We start from the raw sequence: 19,707 nt of genomic DNA on the forward strand, positions 1-19,707 counted from the left end.
AAACAAAAACTTATGTCTCATGCCAGATATCAATTAAACGACCTTTAAGAATTAAAACAACCTAAGTAATTTTTTGCTTTACAAATGAGTATCCAAATTATACTAGAAAATTGAGTGCACTTAGGTGTACAGAGTATTCCATAGGTCATTGTGTTCTTAGGTCTACGTTTGGTTCATGACTTCAATTACCTACCAGCATTTTCACGCAATAAAAACCTCAGAAGACAACAGTGCCAAATACAGTCTTAATTAAATTTTATGATGTGTGCTTTTATTAATATCCTAAGGGATTAAAATACTAAGTTATAGAATTATTTCATATAAATGGATATGAGATAACAATTCCTGGCATCTTAATACACACAGGAAATTCAAAATACTATCTAAGTATTTTCAACTTAGCTGCTACAGTATGCTTATAAAGTGAGAAAGCTACATAAGGAATTCTGAAATTATCTTATTGTCTGTGTTGAGATTTGCTTCTACTGATGAAGCAAGCATGAGACAATCATGGTCTAAGTGTGTTCACGTGTTCCTTTATAAAGTGGCCAAGTTTCTGCAGAAGCCAATTTGCTGTAAAGTTTTCAAAATTAAGAACTCAGTGTATCCAAAGATCTTTTTTCTCTGAATCTCAAACCAACAAATTATCTAACATACAAGAAATAAAATTGGTATGCACATGTGTACAAGTCTTATAATTTTCATTCTGATACTAATTACTTATCTAGCTGAGCTTCTCCATACAGTACCAGTTTTGTGGTTGCAAATGGCTTTAGCTATGAAAATTATATACAAGGAAATTAGGGGTGTTGCAGTACTTGGTTGCAAATAATTTGCCATCTGGTGTTGGGTCAGAAAATGCAATTTCATTAGTGCTCAGAAAACAGCCAAACATGAAGCAATTCCTACAAAATAAAAAAAGAAAAGCATTTATTAACTAAAATTTTAGATTTCGATTAAATATAAACAATTATATACATTAAACAATGTAAGTAATTGGTTAAAACTACTACTATTTCTTGGTACCAGAATGCCTTGGATTTAGAGATGGACATCCCATGGCATCATCTCAGACCAGAAACTCAAAGGTCCACAGACTGGAAAGAGAAAGAAAACTAATTTCCTCAAGATGACTTCTGACTTCTAAAAGTATGCCATGGCATGTGCACACCACACACAAAACAAATAACCACACCACCACCAAAGAAAAATAAAAAACTTATTTTTCTCAAACCAAATACAGATGTTTGAGAAGGCTAAAAGAAATCTAAAATTTCCTTGATCTTGTTCAACTGTAATTAAAAGTACTGAAAATGAAGTAGTTAAAAGGGCTTCAAGGCTGGTGAAATGGCTCAGTGACTTAAGGGCACTTACTGCCACGTCTGATGACCTGAGTTCAAACTCCAGGACCCATATGGTGGCAGGAGAGAACTAATTCCTTAAAGTTGTCCTCTAGACACATGCTATGATACATGTGTTACCCCCCCCCCCCGCCCTCCCCAACATACAAAATAAGTAAATAAATGTTTAAAAACCCTCCAGGGGATTCTGTAAAATAACTAGTTATAGTCCATGATAGCTGGTTTTGTCAATTTGACTGAATTGAGACATAGATGATCTGGTAGAGCACACCTCCAGATGTGTCTAAATGCATCTGCATATACAATTAGATCGTGAGACTCTGACCTAACAGATTTATCCTGGATAGGTTCATGCTATGGCACTCCTGGGAGGTGATGCCTATTTAGAGAAAAGAGATTGCTCAGACATGTTCTTAGTGCTCTATCTTGCATGTGCTTCTTACTGTATTTCCCTTTTTCTGCTGCTTGGGCACCATGAGGTAAGTTGTTCTGCTCATCAGTGCCATCCCTGCCACAATAGACTGACACTTCTGAAACCCCAAGTCAAAGTTAAACATCCTTCCTTTACATCAGGTCAAGCACCCTGTCACAGCCACAAAAAGGTAAAGCACTTCAATGTGGTAAAAACCAGAAGGGCTAAGAAATGTCCCAGGTTAATGGAGATAAAGTCTAACCAAACCTGAACATGGTGCCAAACACTGGTGATTCCAGCACCTGGCCGGCTGTGGCAGGAACATCATTAACTCAAGGATAGCCTGAGCTACACAGGAAGTGTCAAAAAGCATGAAAACAAACAAAACATCTAAAGCCACCATGCCACAACCCTTTAATACACTTCCTCATGTTGTGGTGACCCCCAACCATAAATTATCTTTGTTGCTACTTCATAACTGTAATTTTATAGAGGAGCAGTGTCTCAGTTCCTAAGATAAAGATATTGGTACTGTTTCTTGAACTTGACTGTTCTGTGGTTATATAGGAACATAAATATTCTCATTGTTAAGGAAAATAAACTAGGCTGGGCAGCAGTGGCGCACACCTTTAATCCCAGCACTCGGGAGGCAGAGCCAGGTGGGTCTCTGCAAGTCCAAGGCCAGCTTGGTCTACAGAGCGAGATCTAGGACAGGCACCAAGACTATACAGAGAAACCCTGTCTTGAAAAACAAAAACAAAGAAACAAACAAACCAAAAAAAGGGAAAATAAACTGGGGGCTGAAGAGATGGCTCAGTGGTTGGGAGTACAAATATACTTGTAGAAATGAAAGAGAATGGCCCTAAAGGCTCATATATTTGAATACTTGGTTCCTAGTTGGTAAAACTGTTTAGGTAAGATTAGGTGTGTCATTGGAGATGGGCTTTGATATTTCAAAAGCTCACGCCATTCCTAGTTAGCTTTATCTGCCTCATGCTTGTGGATGAGATGTGAGCTCTCAGGTACTGCTCTAGGACCATGCCTTCCTGCCTGCTTACTGATGGTCACTCTAGAATTGTGAGTCCCCAAATTAAATACTTTCTTTTCTAAGTTGCCTTGGTTATAGTGTTTTGTCACAGTAATAGACAAGTAACTAAAACAGTACTGCTCTTGCAGAGGACCTGAGTTTGGTTTCCAGTACCCATATTGGGTGGCTCACAACTGTAACTCTATCCAGCTCCAAGGGATCTGATCTCTTTGGGCCTCCAAAGACACTGCACTCACATGGCTTATATATATATATAGACATATATATATATATATATATATATATATGGACATAAAAACAATAAATTTTAAAAACAAAAGACAAAATGAGGTGTGCATGCATGGTGGTACATGTTCATAATTCCATCCTTGAAGCTGAAGAATCACTAGTTCAAGGCTAGCCAGGGCTAACAATGAGACTCTACCTCAACCATAAAACCCATCTGAAAAAGGAAAAAAAAAATGCAAGAAAGAAGGGAAGGAAAAGAATTACTCTTAAGCTTTGGCATGGAATACATATTGAGTTAGTCTCTTCTAATGCCGACATTTGCTTTAGTCTGACTTTAACAGTATTTACACAGCAATGTTTTGGCAAAATTCTTTTGTTTGGCTCATGAGCCAAGGGAAGTTCTGGGAAAGCTAATAAGCCATTGTGCAAGGTCTGGAGTTATTCTGCCTCCTTACCTGACAGTGTCTACCAGTCGTCTTGCAATGCGTTTTCTTCTTTTCAATCTGTAGACCCAGATTCTACTTATCCCACAGACTGCAGGCTCTGGTACATTTGAACACCTCCAAGCTCTAGAACATTCTTTAGTGGTACTTGGTTCTGACAGGACACGAAAGGCCTGCAATGACACACAGTAATGTCTACAGTTAAAACCACAGACTTTTCTTTTAAAAAGCAAACAAAAATCAAACTTTAAACTTTAAAAATCAAAAAGCAAACTTTAAAAAAAAACCTGTCTATAGTTAATCTCCAAAACATAATATTCTCTGTTCTTCCTTAAATTATTATACTTCTGTGTATGAGTGTTCTTTCTGCCTGTATGCATGTGCACTTGTGTGCCTGATGTCTGCAGAGGTCAGACTATGAATCACAGGTTGACATTAAACTACAAAGCTTCTGCATACGAAAGGACACAAGGTGAAAGACAACTTACGAAAAAAACATCTACAAATCATACACATTGTAAAGAGTTTAAGTCTAAAATATACAAGGAACTCAACTTAATAGCAAGAAAAAAAACCTCAAATTTTAAAATGAAACAAAGGCCCAGTAAGATGGTTCAATAAGAAAAGCATTTGCTATACAAAACTGACAACCTGAGGTTTATTTCCTGGAGCTCAGTGGAAGGAGAGAACCAACTCCATATGTGCCACACACCCATACATCACGTACACTATTATAATAAAATAAAATTTAAGAAGTGGGACAACGGCCTGACTATCTCCTTTGAAAAAGACCTATAAATGGTTCACAGGTGTTTAAAGAAATGCTCACTACTACTATAACCAAGGAAATGCAAATTAGAACAAGGAGGTATCACATCATATCTGTTAGAATGGTTACATAAAAGTTAAGTCTTGGCCAAGAAAAGAACAAAGGGAACCCATATATGCAGCTGGTGGGAGTGTAATAATCAGTAGCGGAAACAGTATGGAAGTCTCTCAAAACCAACAACAAAAACTATCCGACTCAGTGCTCCCACTTCAGGGTATGTCTACGAAAGAAAAAATAGGAGGTTGAAGATGCTTCTCAGGTTCACTGCAGCATCACACACAAAACCCAGGGCATAGAATCAACTTAAGTGTCTGTCAATGAAGAAATAAAACAGTCAAGGAAATCCCATTCAACTATAACATCCATTTGGGGAAAATGGATGGACCCATAGATCTTACACAATCTAACAAATAGAGACTCTAAAAGTTGAACTCATAGAAGCAGAGAGTAAAATGTCTATTACCAAGAACTAGAAGACAGTGAGGGAAGGTACTGGGAAGAGTAAATTCTGGAGGCCTCTGCATGTTTGAATGTTTTAATGTATATATGCATGCATGTATAGGATATGTCCAGTATAGTTAAGATATAGTTAAGCCAGACCCAGTGGCACAGGTCTGAAACTTAGGAGGCTAAGGCAGAAGATCCCAACTTCAAGGCCCACCTCATCAACTTGCAGAGAATTTCTTTCAGAAAGTCCAACTGGTGTTTTAATCTATGGTGACATTATGAGTTAACTAAGTAAATCAAGGCAGTTATTATTTTTATCACCACACTTATTTTCCTATGAGGAAAACACTGAATATGCAATTTCAATAATTTTCTTTTGTTTTGTTTTTTCCAAGATAGGGTTTCTTTGTGTAGTTTTGGTGCCTGTCCTGGATCTGTAGACCATGCTGGCCTCGAACTCAGAGATCCACCTGCTTCTGCCTCCTGAGTGCTGGGATCAAAGCCGTGCACCACCATCGCCTGGCAATTTCAATAATTTTCAAGCAGGTATACACATGTGCACAAACACAAAGTGGTACTGAAATCAACCTAAAATCTTGTCCATGCTACCAGAATGCTCTACTGCTGACCTGCAGACCCATCTCCTTTGGTTCTTTGTTGTCAGCAAAAGTGGTTTCTTTGCCTTCTTTCCCAGAACCAACTTTATTAAGGTATAACTGGCAATTAATGAATATTTGGTCTTATTGATAATACAAACAAGCTCCTTTTCTCTACTTTATAATAACAAGATAACTGTTTTTTAGATCATTGCTAATTCGTGTCTAAAATAGATTCTACTTGGGCACAGAGGCGCACGCCTTTAATCCCAGACTTGGTTGGCAGAGGCAGGAGGATCTCTGTGTATTCCATTCTAGGCCAGCCACAGCTAGAGATCCTGCCTTTAAAAAGAAAAAAGTATTCTAAGTGAGGAATAAATAATGACTATTTTGTTTAATACATTCACGAAGCTGCTGTGTAATAACTTAGGTCTACAGATTCTTATATAAAAATCACTGCATTTTAATACTCCCAGGTAGGGAAACAGCTATATGAAAACAACAGACTTATTCTGCTTAAGACAGAATACTAAATACAATGTAAATAAGTGGATTTAATTACAGTCAAAGATAGCTTAGTAACCTGAGACATATAGGATACCTGTTTGATGGGTTCCGCTATTAAACATCCCACTACTCTCTTTTCATCAATAAAGAGGAAAGTTTTGGTTTTGTTTGGACACATGGGAACAACCTGATGGAAGCCCAATTCCAGATCCACAAGTTCTTGGACATCTTCTACCTGAGTTAAAAAACAGAAGGTGAATTTGTTTTAAAAATTACAACAAAACTAAATTTGTGTATACTCACAAAACATGATCACCATCTTTTAGCTTCTTTTATTTCTATTTCCCAAATTTATATACACTCAAACTTATTTCAGAATTGATGTATACACCTGGTACTTAGGGAAAAGGGCTTAAGAACCTGCTTTAAGGAAGGCTTTAAAGACACTCAGACAATTCTAGGAGAGAGGGGTCAGAGGCACCAGGTGGTTTCGCTTTAGCTTTATTATTCCTGTTGGCAACATTCCACTCAAGAGAAGGAAGTTGTTGGCACACCAGTTCACACTTTACTAGTGGGTTTCTTGAGGAGAGAACGAGAAAAACAACCCCATACCTTTTTGATGGCATAACTTGGATCCTGTGGCAGGACCAGCACAATCTTCCCATCCCAAAACTCTGCTACTACCCGTTCTCTTTTCCAGCCCTGCCAAAGTAGGAGAGGGGAAAATTGTTAAGTTACAAACAAAACACATAAAATACTTTGGAGAGGACTGGTGGTCAAACAATGAGTGACAGGACAGGCAAGATGGAGAGAGGCTCTGGCCTTGACCACCCACCATTTAGACAAAGGCTACTTAGCCTTAATCAGAGATAATTCTCTCTGTAGTGAATGGTGGAAAATATTCATGGCTACTGAGGGTGCTGAGAACAAATGTTTAGCCCTAATAGGACATTTATGCCATTCCCTCTAAGACTCAGAACATCACAGAAGAGACAATAGAAAGAGCCAGAAGACAAGGAGAAGGACTGTAAAGTGCCATTTTCTGGGCATGACACAGCAATTGAGATTCTGAACTTACAGCAGCTGTAGCCCACACTGGACCTGAATAAGATCTGCTGAATTACCTGAGGGAGGCAGGTGGGCAGCAAACAAGCTGAGTTCCAAGAAGTGGAAGATCACAGAAAGAGGATACAAATGGACTAAAGAGAGAGAAACTCAGGTCATACTGAGGCCCAAATGCTTTCTCCTTTCAGCAACTCAGCACAGGTCTGACCCTACAGTGTTGGAATACTTGTCCCCTGCTGATAGTGCCGTTTGAGAAGGTCGTGGAGCCTTCAGGAAATGGAGCTTCACTGGAGGAAATGGGCTACTCTGCGGGGTAGGCCTCGAGGTTTTATAGTTGGGTTCCATTTTCTGTTTGATCTCTGCTTCCTGACCATGGATAACAATGTGACTGGCTGGCCACCTTCTCCTGTAACCATGCCAGAAGCTATGCTTTCAGGATAGTGGGATGGTCCCCTTCAACTATAACCCAAAATAAACCCTTCCCTCTTTAAATTAATCCCCGCCAAGTATTTTGTCACAGTAGGGAAAAAAGTAATTAGTTCTGCACAAAGGAATGCGGAAGCTCTCATTCACACATTCCCCCTTCAGTGTTTCTGCCCACATCCCTCCAAGTGTGTAGAACCTTACAGGGATAGTCCTCAAGAGCCTACTATTGTGCTAAGTCACTTCTCTACTTCCAGTTGTCAGCGAACCTTCTCTATGTATGCATGTGTGCATGTGACATGCATGCACTGGCAATGTCCTTACGTTTTTACCCCATACTTGAAAAGAGTACATGTTCATGGTTTTACCACTCTGATCCCGACATCCTGCAGAGGGCAGGTTTACTTATCCAGTACACTGGGATTGCAAAATCTGAGACAGCATTATGTAACTGCTGCAAGCTGCAAAAATATACCAAGTAGGATTTCAGCTGATTATGACAAAGCTAATACCTGGAAGTAGCCAAGGGCCTTCCAGAGGTCAAGCTGAGGCTCAAGGAGCCATGGTGATATTTGGCTTTTGATTATCAGCCATTTCCTGCTATGAGTTTCTTGTGTGCTATTGTAGCTTTTCCATCATTGATTGGGCACCATTTCCCCTCTACAAAAGGAATATTTAGATAACCTTGTGCGCTGACAGCTATGCACAGCCAGAACCCCAGTTCAAGCCTCCCTGTAATTATCATCACTGGCAGCATCTGGCCAGGTCCATCCCCAGATGGAAGAAAGTACCTTATCAGAGATACCTCTGTACTCTCTAAGAACAGACTTAAGCATCCAGACTGCCTGTTCTAGAAGGCCTGGAGGATGTGCCAATTAAGCTTAACTTCCTCCTATCCCAAATCTTACCTCTACTTCCAGATCTCCCTTTAACTATCACCAGAGGCCTCTAGCTGTGCACAGGTTGCCTAGCGACCGAGCACACTTTCCCCCCACACTGCAGAAAAATGGCAGATAGCTTGGACAGATAGGAGCCTCATGAAAAAAGAAGGCAGTTTTATTTTCTCCCATTGACCTAACAACTTATAGATTCTTAACATTTTCTACTAATCATGTTTAAGACTATAGTTGAGCACATAAGATCCCTCTTCTTAGATATTATCCGAATTTAGCCTTTAGTTAATTTATTCCCCCCCCCACTGGTCACTTCCCTTTGGGGTTGCAAATGATAATTAATGGTTATTGCCTCTCTATGTGATTCTTATCACCCCTCTGTTTGACCCTGGAAGCCTGGCTTTGCACTGCCAAGGGATTACTGCTTGTAAGTGTATATACACCAGGACCTCCAGGGCACAGGGGAACGGAGAAAAGAGAATGGAAGAACTAGATGGGTAAGAACTTGAGAGGGACAAACTGAGATGGGGAAGAACTAGATTGAAGGGCTAGAAGAGAGTACTAGAGGAATGAGATGGAAGATGAGGAAGAGCCAGATGAGGAAGAACAAGATGAGAGAGAAAGAGATAGGAGAGGAGCTGATATGAGAAAGAACTAGATGGATGAGAACCTAGAAGGGGCAGAACTAGATAAATGAATTAAGATAGAACCTGGAGGGGACAACAGATAAATGTAAGGAGAAACTGGGCAAGAAAGGAGCTAAAAATGAGAGCAGAGTATAAGTTTGTAGAGAGAGAACTGACAGAATAATAAAGTGTATGGACTAAGGGGTTTCGTGTACATAGATTCATTTCTTTTCTTCAAACGTTAATTATCAGCTGGTTGTAGATTCTTCCCAGACCCTGGGAGGGGACTATTGAGGGGCTGGGCCCCTGTAGTCCCCGATATGTAACAACCTAACCTTTAGATTAGTCATAGCTCCAGTCCTATTTGCCTCGTATATGCAAGGACCTGAGTTTGATACCCAGCACTGAAGGATAACAAGCAAAGATAACTTTTTAATATCATCAACCTCATCTATTTTTATTTTTCAGGGTTGTGTAGGTGCCAGCCAGAAGAAGACATTATGTGTCCTACTCTTTCATTTGCTTACTTCTGTGAGACAGGGTCCTCACTGAAACTGTAACTATGCAGGCACCTAGCAGAGCCCAGAAATCCTTTTCCACACTCCTCCTTACAGCTCTGGGGTTCTAGACTCCTATGCAGCCTCATCTGGTGCATCAGCCACTTTTACCCTCTGAGCCAGCAGTTCTCAACCTTCCTGATGCTGCAACCCCCTTAACAGTTCCTCATGCTGTGGTGACCCCCAACCTTAAAATTATTTTTGTTGCTACTTCATAACTGTAATCTTGCTAATTTTGTGACTATAAATATCTGATATTCTGATGGTCTTAAAGAGGTTGCAGCCCCTAGGTTGAGAAAGAACCACTACTCTAAGCCATATCCCCAGACTGATGTGTTTGTCTTAAGACAAGATCTCATTCTTATAGCCCAAACTGACAGACTGGCCTGGAACTCACTATGTGCCCAAGACTAAATTCAAACTCACAATGATCCTCCTGCCTCAACCTCTTCCCAAGTTCTGGGACCCCAAGTGGGAGCTAACATACCCAGCTAACTTCTATTGCAAGTAGTGAAATATTATGGATATATAGATCCGTCAACCATTAGGGCACAAAATGCCTCCTTCCATAGTTTTATTTAGAACAGAGACTTCTTGACTCACCACATATTTAATTCCCTCCAGAAACCTGTGGTGATGCTGGAGGTGCTGCATTTCATCTTCAGGGTTGGAAGCAGTGTAGATCATACCACAAGACTTACACATAGTCATCCCAAAATGTTTCTGACCTGCATCCTAAGAGCAAGCAAACAAACAAAAGCATAAACCCCAAGAATTAGATGAACAATGGACCTTCTTTAGGAAGGACATAAAAGATCAAGGAAAAAGTATTAATCATTGCTCCGACTTAAGTCAATAGAGTGTTAAAATCTTTATCCTAGATATTAAAACTCTTTCCCTCAATTATCAAGAATTGATAAAGTTCTACAAATTCCATTCTCATAAAGCATTGTTTTTAATGACACTGAAAATCCTAGATTCTAAGTTATTTAAGAGAGGGATTGGGGCTGGAGAGATAGATGGCTCAGTGGTTAAGAGCACCAACTGCTCTTCCAGAGGTCCTGAGTTCAATTCCCAGCAATCACATGGTGGCTCACAACCACTTGTAATGAGATCTGGTGCCCTCTTCTGGCCTGCAGGGACACATGCAGGCAGAATACTGTAAACTTAAATGAATCTTAAAAAAAGTCAGGGATCGGCGGCAGTGTTTTCTTGAAAAAGTGGAAGTAAATACTTTAGGTTTTTCAGACCACGTGTGGTTTGTCACTGCTGTGTTTGAATATGACTTATTTGAACACTTGGTGCCTGGTCGGTGGAGCTGTTTGGGAAGGTTCTGGAACCTTTAGGAGGTACAGCTTTGCTGGAGGAAGTACAGCACTTGGGAAGCAGGCTTGGCCCACTTCTTGCTGTTGTCTCTGCTTCCTGTGTGAGGCTGAAATGTGTCCACCCAGCTGCTACACTGGCTGCCTGCTGTTGTGTCTTCCTCATCATTACAACTCCCCTCTGGAACCAGAAGCCAAAATAAACGCTTCTACAAGCCATGGTATATTTTATCATAGCAACAGAAAAGTAACTAATACAGTCATATATTCTCTTTGCTTTAAACTTCTGAAAGCCTGAGCTTGGAGGCACAGACTTATAATTAGAGCTACCTCAGAGGCTGAGGTAGGAGGAGTCCAAGTTCAAGGCTGGCTTGTACAACTTAGTAAAATTCTTTCCCAAAATAAAAAGCCTTGGTGGTACAGTATAGCTTATTGGCAGAGCCTTGCCTATCCACGAAGGAAACCATCAGGCTCAATTCTTAGAACCATAAACAAACAAAAACATATAAAAATGTTAACTACCGGGGTTGGGGATTTAGCTTAGTGGTAGAGTGCTTGCCTAGCAAGCGCAATGCCCTGCTTTCGGTCCTCAACTCTGGAGAAAAAAAAAATGTTAACTACCATTTTCAGCTCACAGATTCTAGAACTGGATACAGTCCGTGGTCATGTTAACATTGTTAAACTTAGTTCTAGTTTAAGGTTGCTACTCCTATTGCATCTTTTGTTGATCAATGATTTTCTTACCGGGGAACAAACCATTCATAGCATCCTACTCAAATACTGGCACTACGAGCTCCAAAGCACAGGCCAGCTTTGAATGCTACCACAACAAAACTGTCAATTACAAACCTGGAAATCTACAACCCAAGATAACCATGCTAGAAGGCTGACTGCATGTTCTACATGTGGAAAGGGTTTATTTTAAATTTACTCACAATGATGAGCTGGTTTTTTCCTCCTTTATTTGTATCTCCGGAATTCAGATTTTTCTGCACAATTGTCTGCTGCAAGAAGTTAGTACATGCAGTGGATCCCAGGGAAGATTGCTCTTCAAGTGGAGACCTTAAAAGAGAAAAGTTGGTAAATATCACTAAACAGTGGGAAACCTGAGGTCCACCCAGAAATAATCATTCCTCAAAGAAACATAATGAGTAAATTCAGTGTCAAGACTCAAATCCAGATCTGACTTACATCCAAAAACTTTCCTCTGTAGTATCAGGCACACAGATATAGAATTACTTTGGAAGCTAACTTCACTCTAAAAACAGACTTTTCTTTGCTGTCAGCTCTTAGGACAATATGTACCCATTTAAATAAAGAAATTCCTAAGTAGATGTTCACGTTGAATCTCACAGACCCAAGGCAACCATAGAGTCACCAGCAACTTTTCACTTGGTGGGCACTTGAGTCCCAGTGAGAACCCTGTCTCAGAAAATCAGGTGGACAGTTCCTTAGGAATGTCATCAAAAGTTGACCTTGGACTTCCACAGGCATGTGTGCACATGTGCACAAGGGCCCACATGAATGTGTACACACACACACACACACACACACACACACACACACACACACAGAGAGGGGGGGGGAGGGAGAGAGGGAAAGAGAGAGACAGACAGACAGACAGAGGAGAGAACTTGGCCAAACATTTCTTTGCTGAATACCTTGTCATTCAACACCAAATGGGTAGGAAACAAACAAACAAAAACGATTTCTGGCATGATGTTTAGACAATATAAAATTTGGATCTTCTACTTGTCACATTCTACCTACCTATACCACCTCATCACAGTATTTAACTTCAGCCTCCTAAGTGCTGGGATTAAAGGCGTGCGCCATCACTGCCCGGCCAGCCATGTCTTATAGTAGCATTAAACTCTTAACTATTTACTTCTCTGGCCAAAATTTTTCCCATCTATAAAATGCAAACTACTAATACTTATGATTATAAATGTTCATTAAAATTTAGTTATCATTAACATATTGTCACCTAGGGAAAGCAATACAGTCCAAGGAGCTTTGAGTCAAATGTGAATCCTATTCCTGGGTCTAGCACTGTCACCCACTAGCTGTGTACTGGTGGCTAAGTTACTTAGTTTCCTCAGGTGTGATTGTAACAATACTAATAGTACTTACCTGCTGGACTGTCCTGAGGATCTTTAAGTGAAATAATAAACTAATTCTACAAGCCAGGTACTATATAATAAATGACAACTATTACTCAAGCCTATGAAGAACTATTCTATCTCTACAAAAAAAAAACCTAATCTTCTAGTCTCGATATTATTCTTATTTCCCCTTTGTGGTACAGAAAAAAAAAAAAAGAAGTAGCCTTGTAAGAGAAAAGGAAGCCTATCTAAATAATAAAATTAGGATGAGAGAGCAAAAATAATTCCTACCTTTTTGTACTCACTGAAGAAACACTGAAGATGGGAAAGACGACAGACTCAGGAGAAACTGTTAGGGAGAAAACCAGCAATAATTGCATTATCAAAGAAAATCTAAACTGACTGATAAGACTCTGAAAGTTAGTAAGAACAAAACATTACATTCAAGAGTCAACCATAGGCTGGGTGGTGGTGGCGCACGCCTTTAATCCCAACACCCGGGAGGCAGAGCCAGGTGGATCTTTGTGAGTTTGAGGTCAGCCTGTGCTACAGAGTGAGTTCCAGGAGAGGCGCAAAGCTACACAGAGAAACCCTGTCTCGAAAAAATAAAAGACAGGCAGATCAATGGAACAAAGCAGATCAGAAATTACCCTACACAAATAAACCAGCGATTTTTGGCAGAGTCTTTGACAGATGGTGCTAGAATAATTGGGCACTCATTCAAAATGGGTCACCAATCAAAATGTAAATTGTAAAAAAGTATAGGCTAAATCCTTGACAGTGGATTAGGAACTCATGCTAAAACATGAAGATGAAGACACACAGAAACAAACATGTGTGTTCTCTAGTCCTGTCTGAAGAGAAGGCCTGGAAGCAACAGCACTCTAGTAACACTTATACTCAGAGCCCAGATCTTGATTTCTACATACCATCCTCCAATAAAAGGAGTCAAAGTTCTGTGGAGAAATTGCAGAGTCTAGGGCTGGAGCAAGGGAAATACAGAAGGTGCCCATAGTAACATGTAGAAATCAGGAACTAAGATAGCACTCAAAAAATAAATAAATAAATAAATAAATAAAATAAGATGAGACATGCCAAAGAGAACTAACCTGAAAAACAACCCCCATGGTCAAAACAGAACAATTTGAGCAATAAGAATATATTGGATTTAAACCTAAAATGTAAAACGTTCACTTATCCATAACGACACATATCCATGAGCTCATGTTTATTTAAATGAGGGAATAAATAATAAGATAAATCTGAAAACATTTAACTCCTTAGAGAGCTTAGGTAGGGCTGGTAAGATAGCTCAGTAGATAAGTCACCTGAGGTGGAGGACTGATCCCAAGTTCAACCCACGTAATAAAAAACAAACAACAGATGCAGAGTTTGGTGCCTGTAACCCCAGTACTCCTACGGGAGATGGAGTCAGAGGAGAATCGTAAGGCAGCTTATAGGCCAGTTAGCACAGGTAAGGAAAACAGAAACAAGAGTCCCTGACTAAACAAGGTGGAAACAGAGAACCCACTCCAGAAAGCTATCCTCTGACCCACACTCATACATCATGCCCTAAGGGCACCTACACTCACATGCACAACAGTAACAGAGAGCTTAGGACATTTAGAAATAGCCAGTTACTTAAGGATAAATTTGTTTTTTTCCTGTCTGATGTTTTAACCTAAAAATCTCCTTTCCTGCTTTTCAAAACTTACTGCTCTGCTTTACCAGAGGCAACAGTTCCTACAGATAAATAGATATTAATAATAGGCATCATCATTTTTTTAAAAGGCCTAGAAAAAATTAGTATATATAAAATTCCAAATTGATATACACAGTGAAGCTTGTTACAAGTTGCTAGGCTGACTAATGCAGATTTTCTTACTTACTTGTCTTGTTCTCACCAAGTGAAGTCTCTGAAGGAAAATTATGTTCATCAAGTTTACATTCTTCTGAAGAAACTACGGCACCTGAGGAATTCTGAAAATAATGAACAGGTTAGAAGTCCTAATTCTTACTTGTCTTCCCTTGAGTGAACGGATCTCAATAGACTGATCATGCGTAATACTTCAGAGCATGATTCATCAATTTTCAATCTATTTTTAAGGAGAATTTCCTTTGCATTCACTGAATATGGATCACCTTTTTAAACATCAGAGCACAGACATAGACATAGACTGCCATACTTATAAAAATGCATGCTTCAAGGACTGGAGAGATGGTGCAGTGGTTAAGAGCTCTGGCTGCTCTTCCTGAGGACCCAGGCTTCTTCTCAGCACCCACATGGTGGTTCTAGTCTGTAGCTCCAGTTCCAGGGAATTCAGTTTGGCACTATAAGACACTATACACACATGCACATACCTACATACAAGTAAAACACTCATACATATTAAAAGTAATAATAAATCTTTTTTAAAAAGTCTATTTCCAGATGAAGATGGCAGAATGAAAATTATAGACCATTCTTTTCACAATAATGAAATTAACTTTCAAAAGTTAGTGAAAATAGTAAAATAAACTTTGTCAAACTAGAAAGGGATAATTCTCATTACAGACTTTAAAAAACAATAACCAAGAGACAGGAAGGTTTGGTTGCTTGTTTTGCGGTATGAGGACCTGAGTTAGATTCCAGCATCTGGTGGTGCTTGTAATCCCCAGGCCAATGAAGAGACCTAGTCTCAAAAAATAAAAATAAATAAATAAATTAAAAAAAAAATCTCCCAAGTAGATGGCACCTGAGAAACACACTGGCTTCTCACTTCCAATATGTATGCATGTATGTATACACACAATAATAGCAACCACATTCTGGGATAATTAGAGGGAGTTTTGCCCATAATAATTCCTACTTTTTAATAATAGCAGAGAACAACAAAAAGCAAAGTAGAGAAAGTCCTGCTTACATTTCAGAAAATACCACCTAAAGTCTAGAGGTCTCATTTTTCTACCTGTCTTTATTTTCTCATTTTATACAGGTAGTCCTCCAAACTGTAAAGAAAATTGAATTTCATTTACTCATGTGAGCTACATAATTATATACATAATTTATATCTAAGTTTTATTAAGTTGACAGCTGTTCTTAAACAATACATTTAACTTTACCTTTCTTAGTTTCTCATTTTTACTTCTTGCATCCAGTAGGTCAATATTCAATTTTTCTTTCACTAACAAGGACTTTGGCCCTTGCTTTGCCTCGGGGACAACATCTTCAGTCACCTCTGGTCCATTTTTCTGTAAGTGTATTGGTAATGGCTTATCTTCCAGGGATGATTTTTTAATAGAGTTTCTTTTTCTAACAAAAAATGCTGCTCCACCCTGGAGTGTAACTTGTGGTTTTATTTTCTGGCTTAGAACCCGAGGCGGAGTATTTGGACGGTTTTCTGCTGGATAACAACTATTCTCTTTATCCACAACTGGCTTATAGATCATTTGATTTGGCTTGGAGTTTTTAGGGTTTCTTGATAGAGACTTGATGTGCTTATAATTTGGTTGATATTTAGCAGTTAAACTCTTCTGTGGTTTTTTGTTCTTCTTGGTACAGATGGGTTTTCTCTGCATTTTTTCTGTCACACTGGAAAAAGATTTATCTTCATTTTTAGTTGCTGGACAAATGGATCTACACTCTCTTATCAACTTCCTCTCAAGTGGATTGAGGTATTGCTTATTTTTATTGTAGAAAGATACAGTAGACACAGCAGCTTTAAATAGTGAACTGTAGTTTGCAAATGACAGCCTATGACTTTCCGTCGTTTTGAGAAGACTTGAAGTGAAATGGTCTTGGTAGGAGCATGACTTTTCTTCCTTTTGGTCACTGCTTTGACAAGTTTGTTTTTTATTAGGTGATGGAAACAGATTTTCAGAAAATTCAGAAAAGCTTACTTTGTTTGATGAAATATCTGTTAATAGACTATGAAAAGAAAAAAAAAGTTCATCTGTAAGTTCAGCATTTTTCTTCAAAATTTATTTAGCTCTACTAATAAACTTCTCACTAGTCACATGAAAATAACACATCCCTCTCCATTGTTTGACATATTCATATCATCTATTTGTTTAACAGAATCCTCAAATTCTGTCTTTATTAAATAAAGCATTTAAATGTATTTCTAAAGATAACTTTCAGAAGCCGGGCTTGGTGGCACACACCTTTGATCCCAGCACTCAAAGATAGAGTTTTACACCTCTTTATATCTCTGAGTTTAACACCAGGCTGATCTACATATGGAGTTTCAGAACAGCCAAGACTATATAAAGACCTGGGCTCAAAGAAAACAAAAACAAAACAGAAAGATAACATTCATAAAAGCAAACGGTGTTTACAAAGAAGCTTTGATATACATACATGTGTGTGTATTTCACAATCTATTTCTCTGTCCTCCATTGGCTCTGGGCATAGCAGCACTTACATTTAATCCCAACACTCAGGAGAGGCAAATCTCCCAACACAAAGGCAGGCAGATCTCTACGAGTCTGAAGCCAGCCTGGTATACACGGGTAAGACGGTTTCAAATAAAAAACAAACAAAAAGCCAAAGGGCTAGAGGGATGGCTCAGCTGCTTGGGGCACTGGCTGCTCTGCCAGAGGACCCAGGTCTGATTCCCCACACATAATGCTTCACAAATCATCTGTAACTTCAGTCTATCTATGGGAACTGCATCTATGTGGTACACAGACATAAATACAGCCAAAACACCCACATGAATTCAATATTTTTTTAAAAACTTACAAATTATTCTTCATGTATTTTCCCCAGTTAGCTATTAAAATACCCTATGGTAAATTTTCTGTAATAAACTGTCTCTTTGTATCTCTGGCATGACTAGATTTTTCTTTCTTAAAGAGTTCATATGTAGCCAGGTGGTGGTGGTCTACCTCTTTAATCCCAGCACTTGGGAGGTAGAGGCAGGAGGATCTCTGTGATTTCAAGGCCAGCCTGGTCTACAGAGGGAGTTCTAGGAAAGCAGGGACTACACAGGGAAACCCCGTCTCAGGGAAAAACAAACAAACAAAAAAGAGTTAAGACTTACCTATCACCATTATCTGCATTCAGAGTATGTTGTTTCCTCTTACTTGGAGTAAAAGCTGCCATCATTTTAACTGAATTCCTAAAAGTAATAAATAGGCCTGTAATAATAAAGTCATCAAATGGATAGAAAATGCACTATGCCAAAACTGTATTTCAAAAATCTTAATTCCAGAAGGTCAGTGGTGGCAGCTTTAATCTCAGCTTTTGGAAGGCAGAGGCAGGTGGATCTCTGTGAGTTCAAGGCCAGCCTGGTTTACAGTGGGAGTTCTAGGACAGTAGTGACTAGCTACACAGGGAAACTTTGTCTGGGGGGAGGTTGGGGAGTTGGAATTCGGAAAAAAGTGATTGCAAATAAATACCGAAGGAAATAGTGCCTCACACAGCCAAGGCTGGCCTCAAATTCAAACTCACTTTGTAGCCAAAGAGGAACTTAGAGAACTTTTGAGCTTTCTAGGGCTGGGATTATAGGTTGCTAAGCTAGCATGCCTGTCTCCAAATAACAGTTTTGTCTGTTGGTTTGTTTTTTAAGCAAACTAGTCAGGTGTGAGGGTGCTAATAGGAGGCTGAGGCGAAAGGATCCCGAGTTTGGGACCAGCCTGAGTGACACGGGTCGCAAAAAGGGAAGGAAAGCAGTCAATTACTCTGAGACCTAAACAGTGACAGAAGGAAGGGACGGAGGGTAGGCTGGGGAAATATCGAACACACCTACACATTGGAGCAGAAAGGAGAGCCTAACTAACAAGGCCAGGTGGACCCTCCTCAGGGGCACGCTTTCCTTGAATTAAACCAATCCCATCAAGTTTTAGCACTCCTGGGGGGGGGGGGGTCTTCCTTGGCACTGCCCTCCTTCCAGAATGCCCACTGCTGGATGGATGCTCTTGTCGCCAGCTTTCCCCGCCCCCTACGCCTCTTGCATTCTCCACTTGGCGTGCATTCTGGCTAACCATCTCCACAGCCTGCCGTGTGCACGTTCAGTGAGCACAAAGCCTGTGCGGACCCTGAGCCTGTGGGAATCTGAGCAAGGGAACGTGGGGAGGACAACCGTCCCCACAGGTCGCGCAGCTGGGCTCCCTGGCAGGAGGAGCTTCCTTATTTATAGAGGACGCGGACCTCGCCAGGCAGCTGCTGAGGAGACACAGCAGGCAAGCCTCTTCCCATTGGGAGGACACCCTAGAACGCTCCTTCCTTCCTTCGGATTCTGGTCCCACCGAATTCCACGAGCGCGACCTTTAAGGTAAACGGGAAAGTCTGCGGGGACCAGGGACGAGCCACCCGGGTGGCGTGAGAAGCCGGCCCCGGGAGCCCCGGCGTCCGCCCGCAGCCAAGTCCCCTGCCCCGTGACCTTACCCGCGTTCCTCAGGCTCTCGCTGGCTCGGCGTGCACTCCGGCCGGGGACCCGCGCGGAGAGCTCCCCGCACCTCAGCGACCCCACAACTGTCCTCACGGGAGCCCGGCGCTCTGCCAGGGCGTTCAAATTCACGCGCGCCACTTGAGACCAACGCCGCTGCGTCCTGATTCGTCGCTGCTCAGCGCTTCCTAGAGCCTGGGCCGTGATTGGTTTCTCGCCCAGTCCTTGCCCCGCCTCCGGGGTGGTGGCCTCCAAGATTCTCCCGCCCTTGAGAGGCAAAGCCGACCCGGGTCAAGGGAGCCACGCCTCCTTATTAAAAAAAAAAAAAAAAAATCCTGCAACAACCTCCCTGTGAATGTTTATGGTTCAGCTGAGTCGGAAGTAAAATTCTGAGGTGGTTGGTGTAAGTAGTTTACATAAAGCGGTATCTCCAAGATCCTGGAGGCTCTCACTTTTCATATTTGAAGTCTGATT

At 40.5% G+C, this 19,707-nt stretch overlaps 1 protein-coding gene across 1 annotated transcript; it reads right to left on the reverse strand.

The window, feature by feature from the left end:
* Nucleotides 1-733: 733 nt before the first annotated feature.
* Nucleotides 734-17,951, reverse strand: Esco2 (establishment of sister chromatid cohesion N-acetyltransferase 2). The gene is made up of 10 exons (XM_036198666.1): nt 17,887-17,951; nt 15,965-16,769; nt 14,752-14,842; nt 13,154-13,211; nt 11,693-11,819; nt 10,039-10,170; nt 6,484-6,573; nt 5,966-6,106; nt 3,505-3,665; nt 734-905 (listed from the first exon to the last, which is right to left on the reverse strand). Exons 1-10 carry the CDS (start codon nt 17,949-17,951, stop codon nt 773-775), a joined length of 1,803 nt encoding a protein of 600 aa, XP_036054559.1. The 3' UTR covers nt 734-772.
* Between the last annotated feature and the right edge of the window lie 1,756 nt (nt 17,952-19,707).

This window comes from Onychomys torridus, chromosome 9, assembly GCF_903995425.1.
Source record: "Onychomys torridus chromosome 9, mOncTor1.1, whole genome shotgun sequence".
In the NCBI taxonomy this organism is placed as follows: Eukaryota; Metazoa; Chordata; class Mammalia; order Rodentia; family Cricetidae; genus Onychomys; species Onychomys torridus.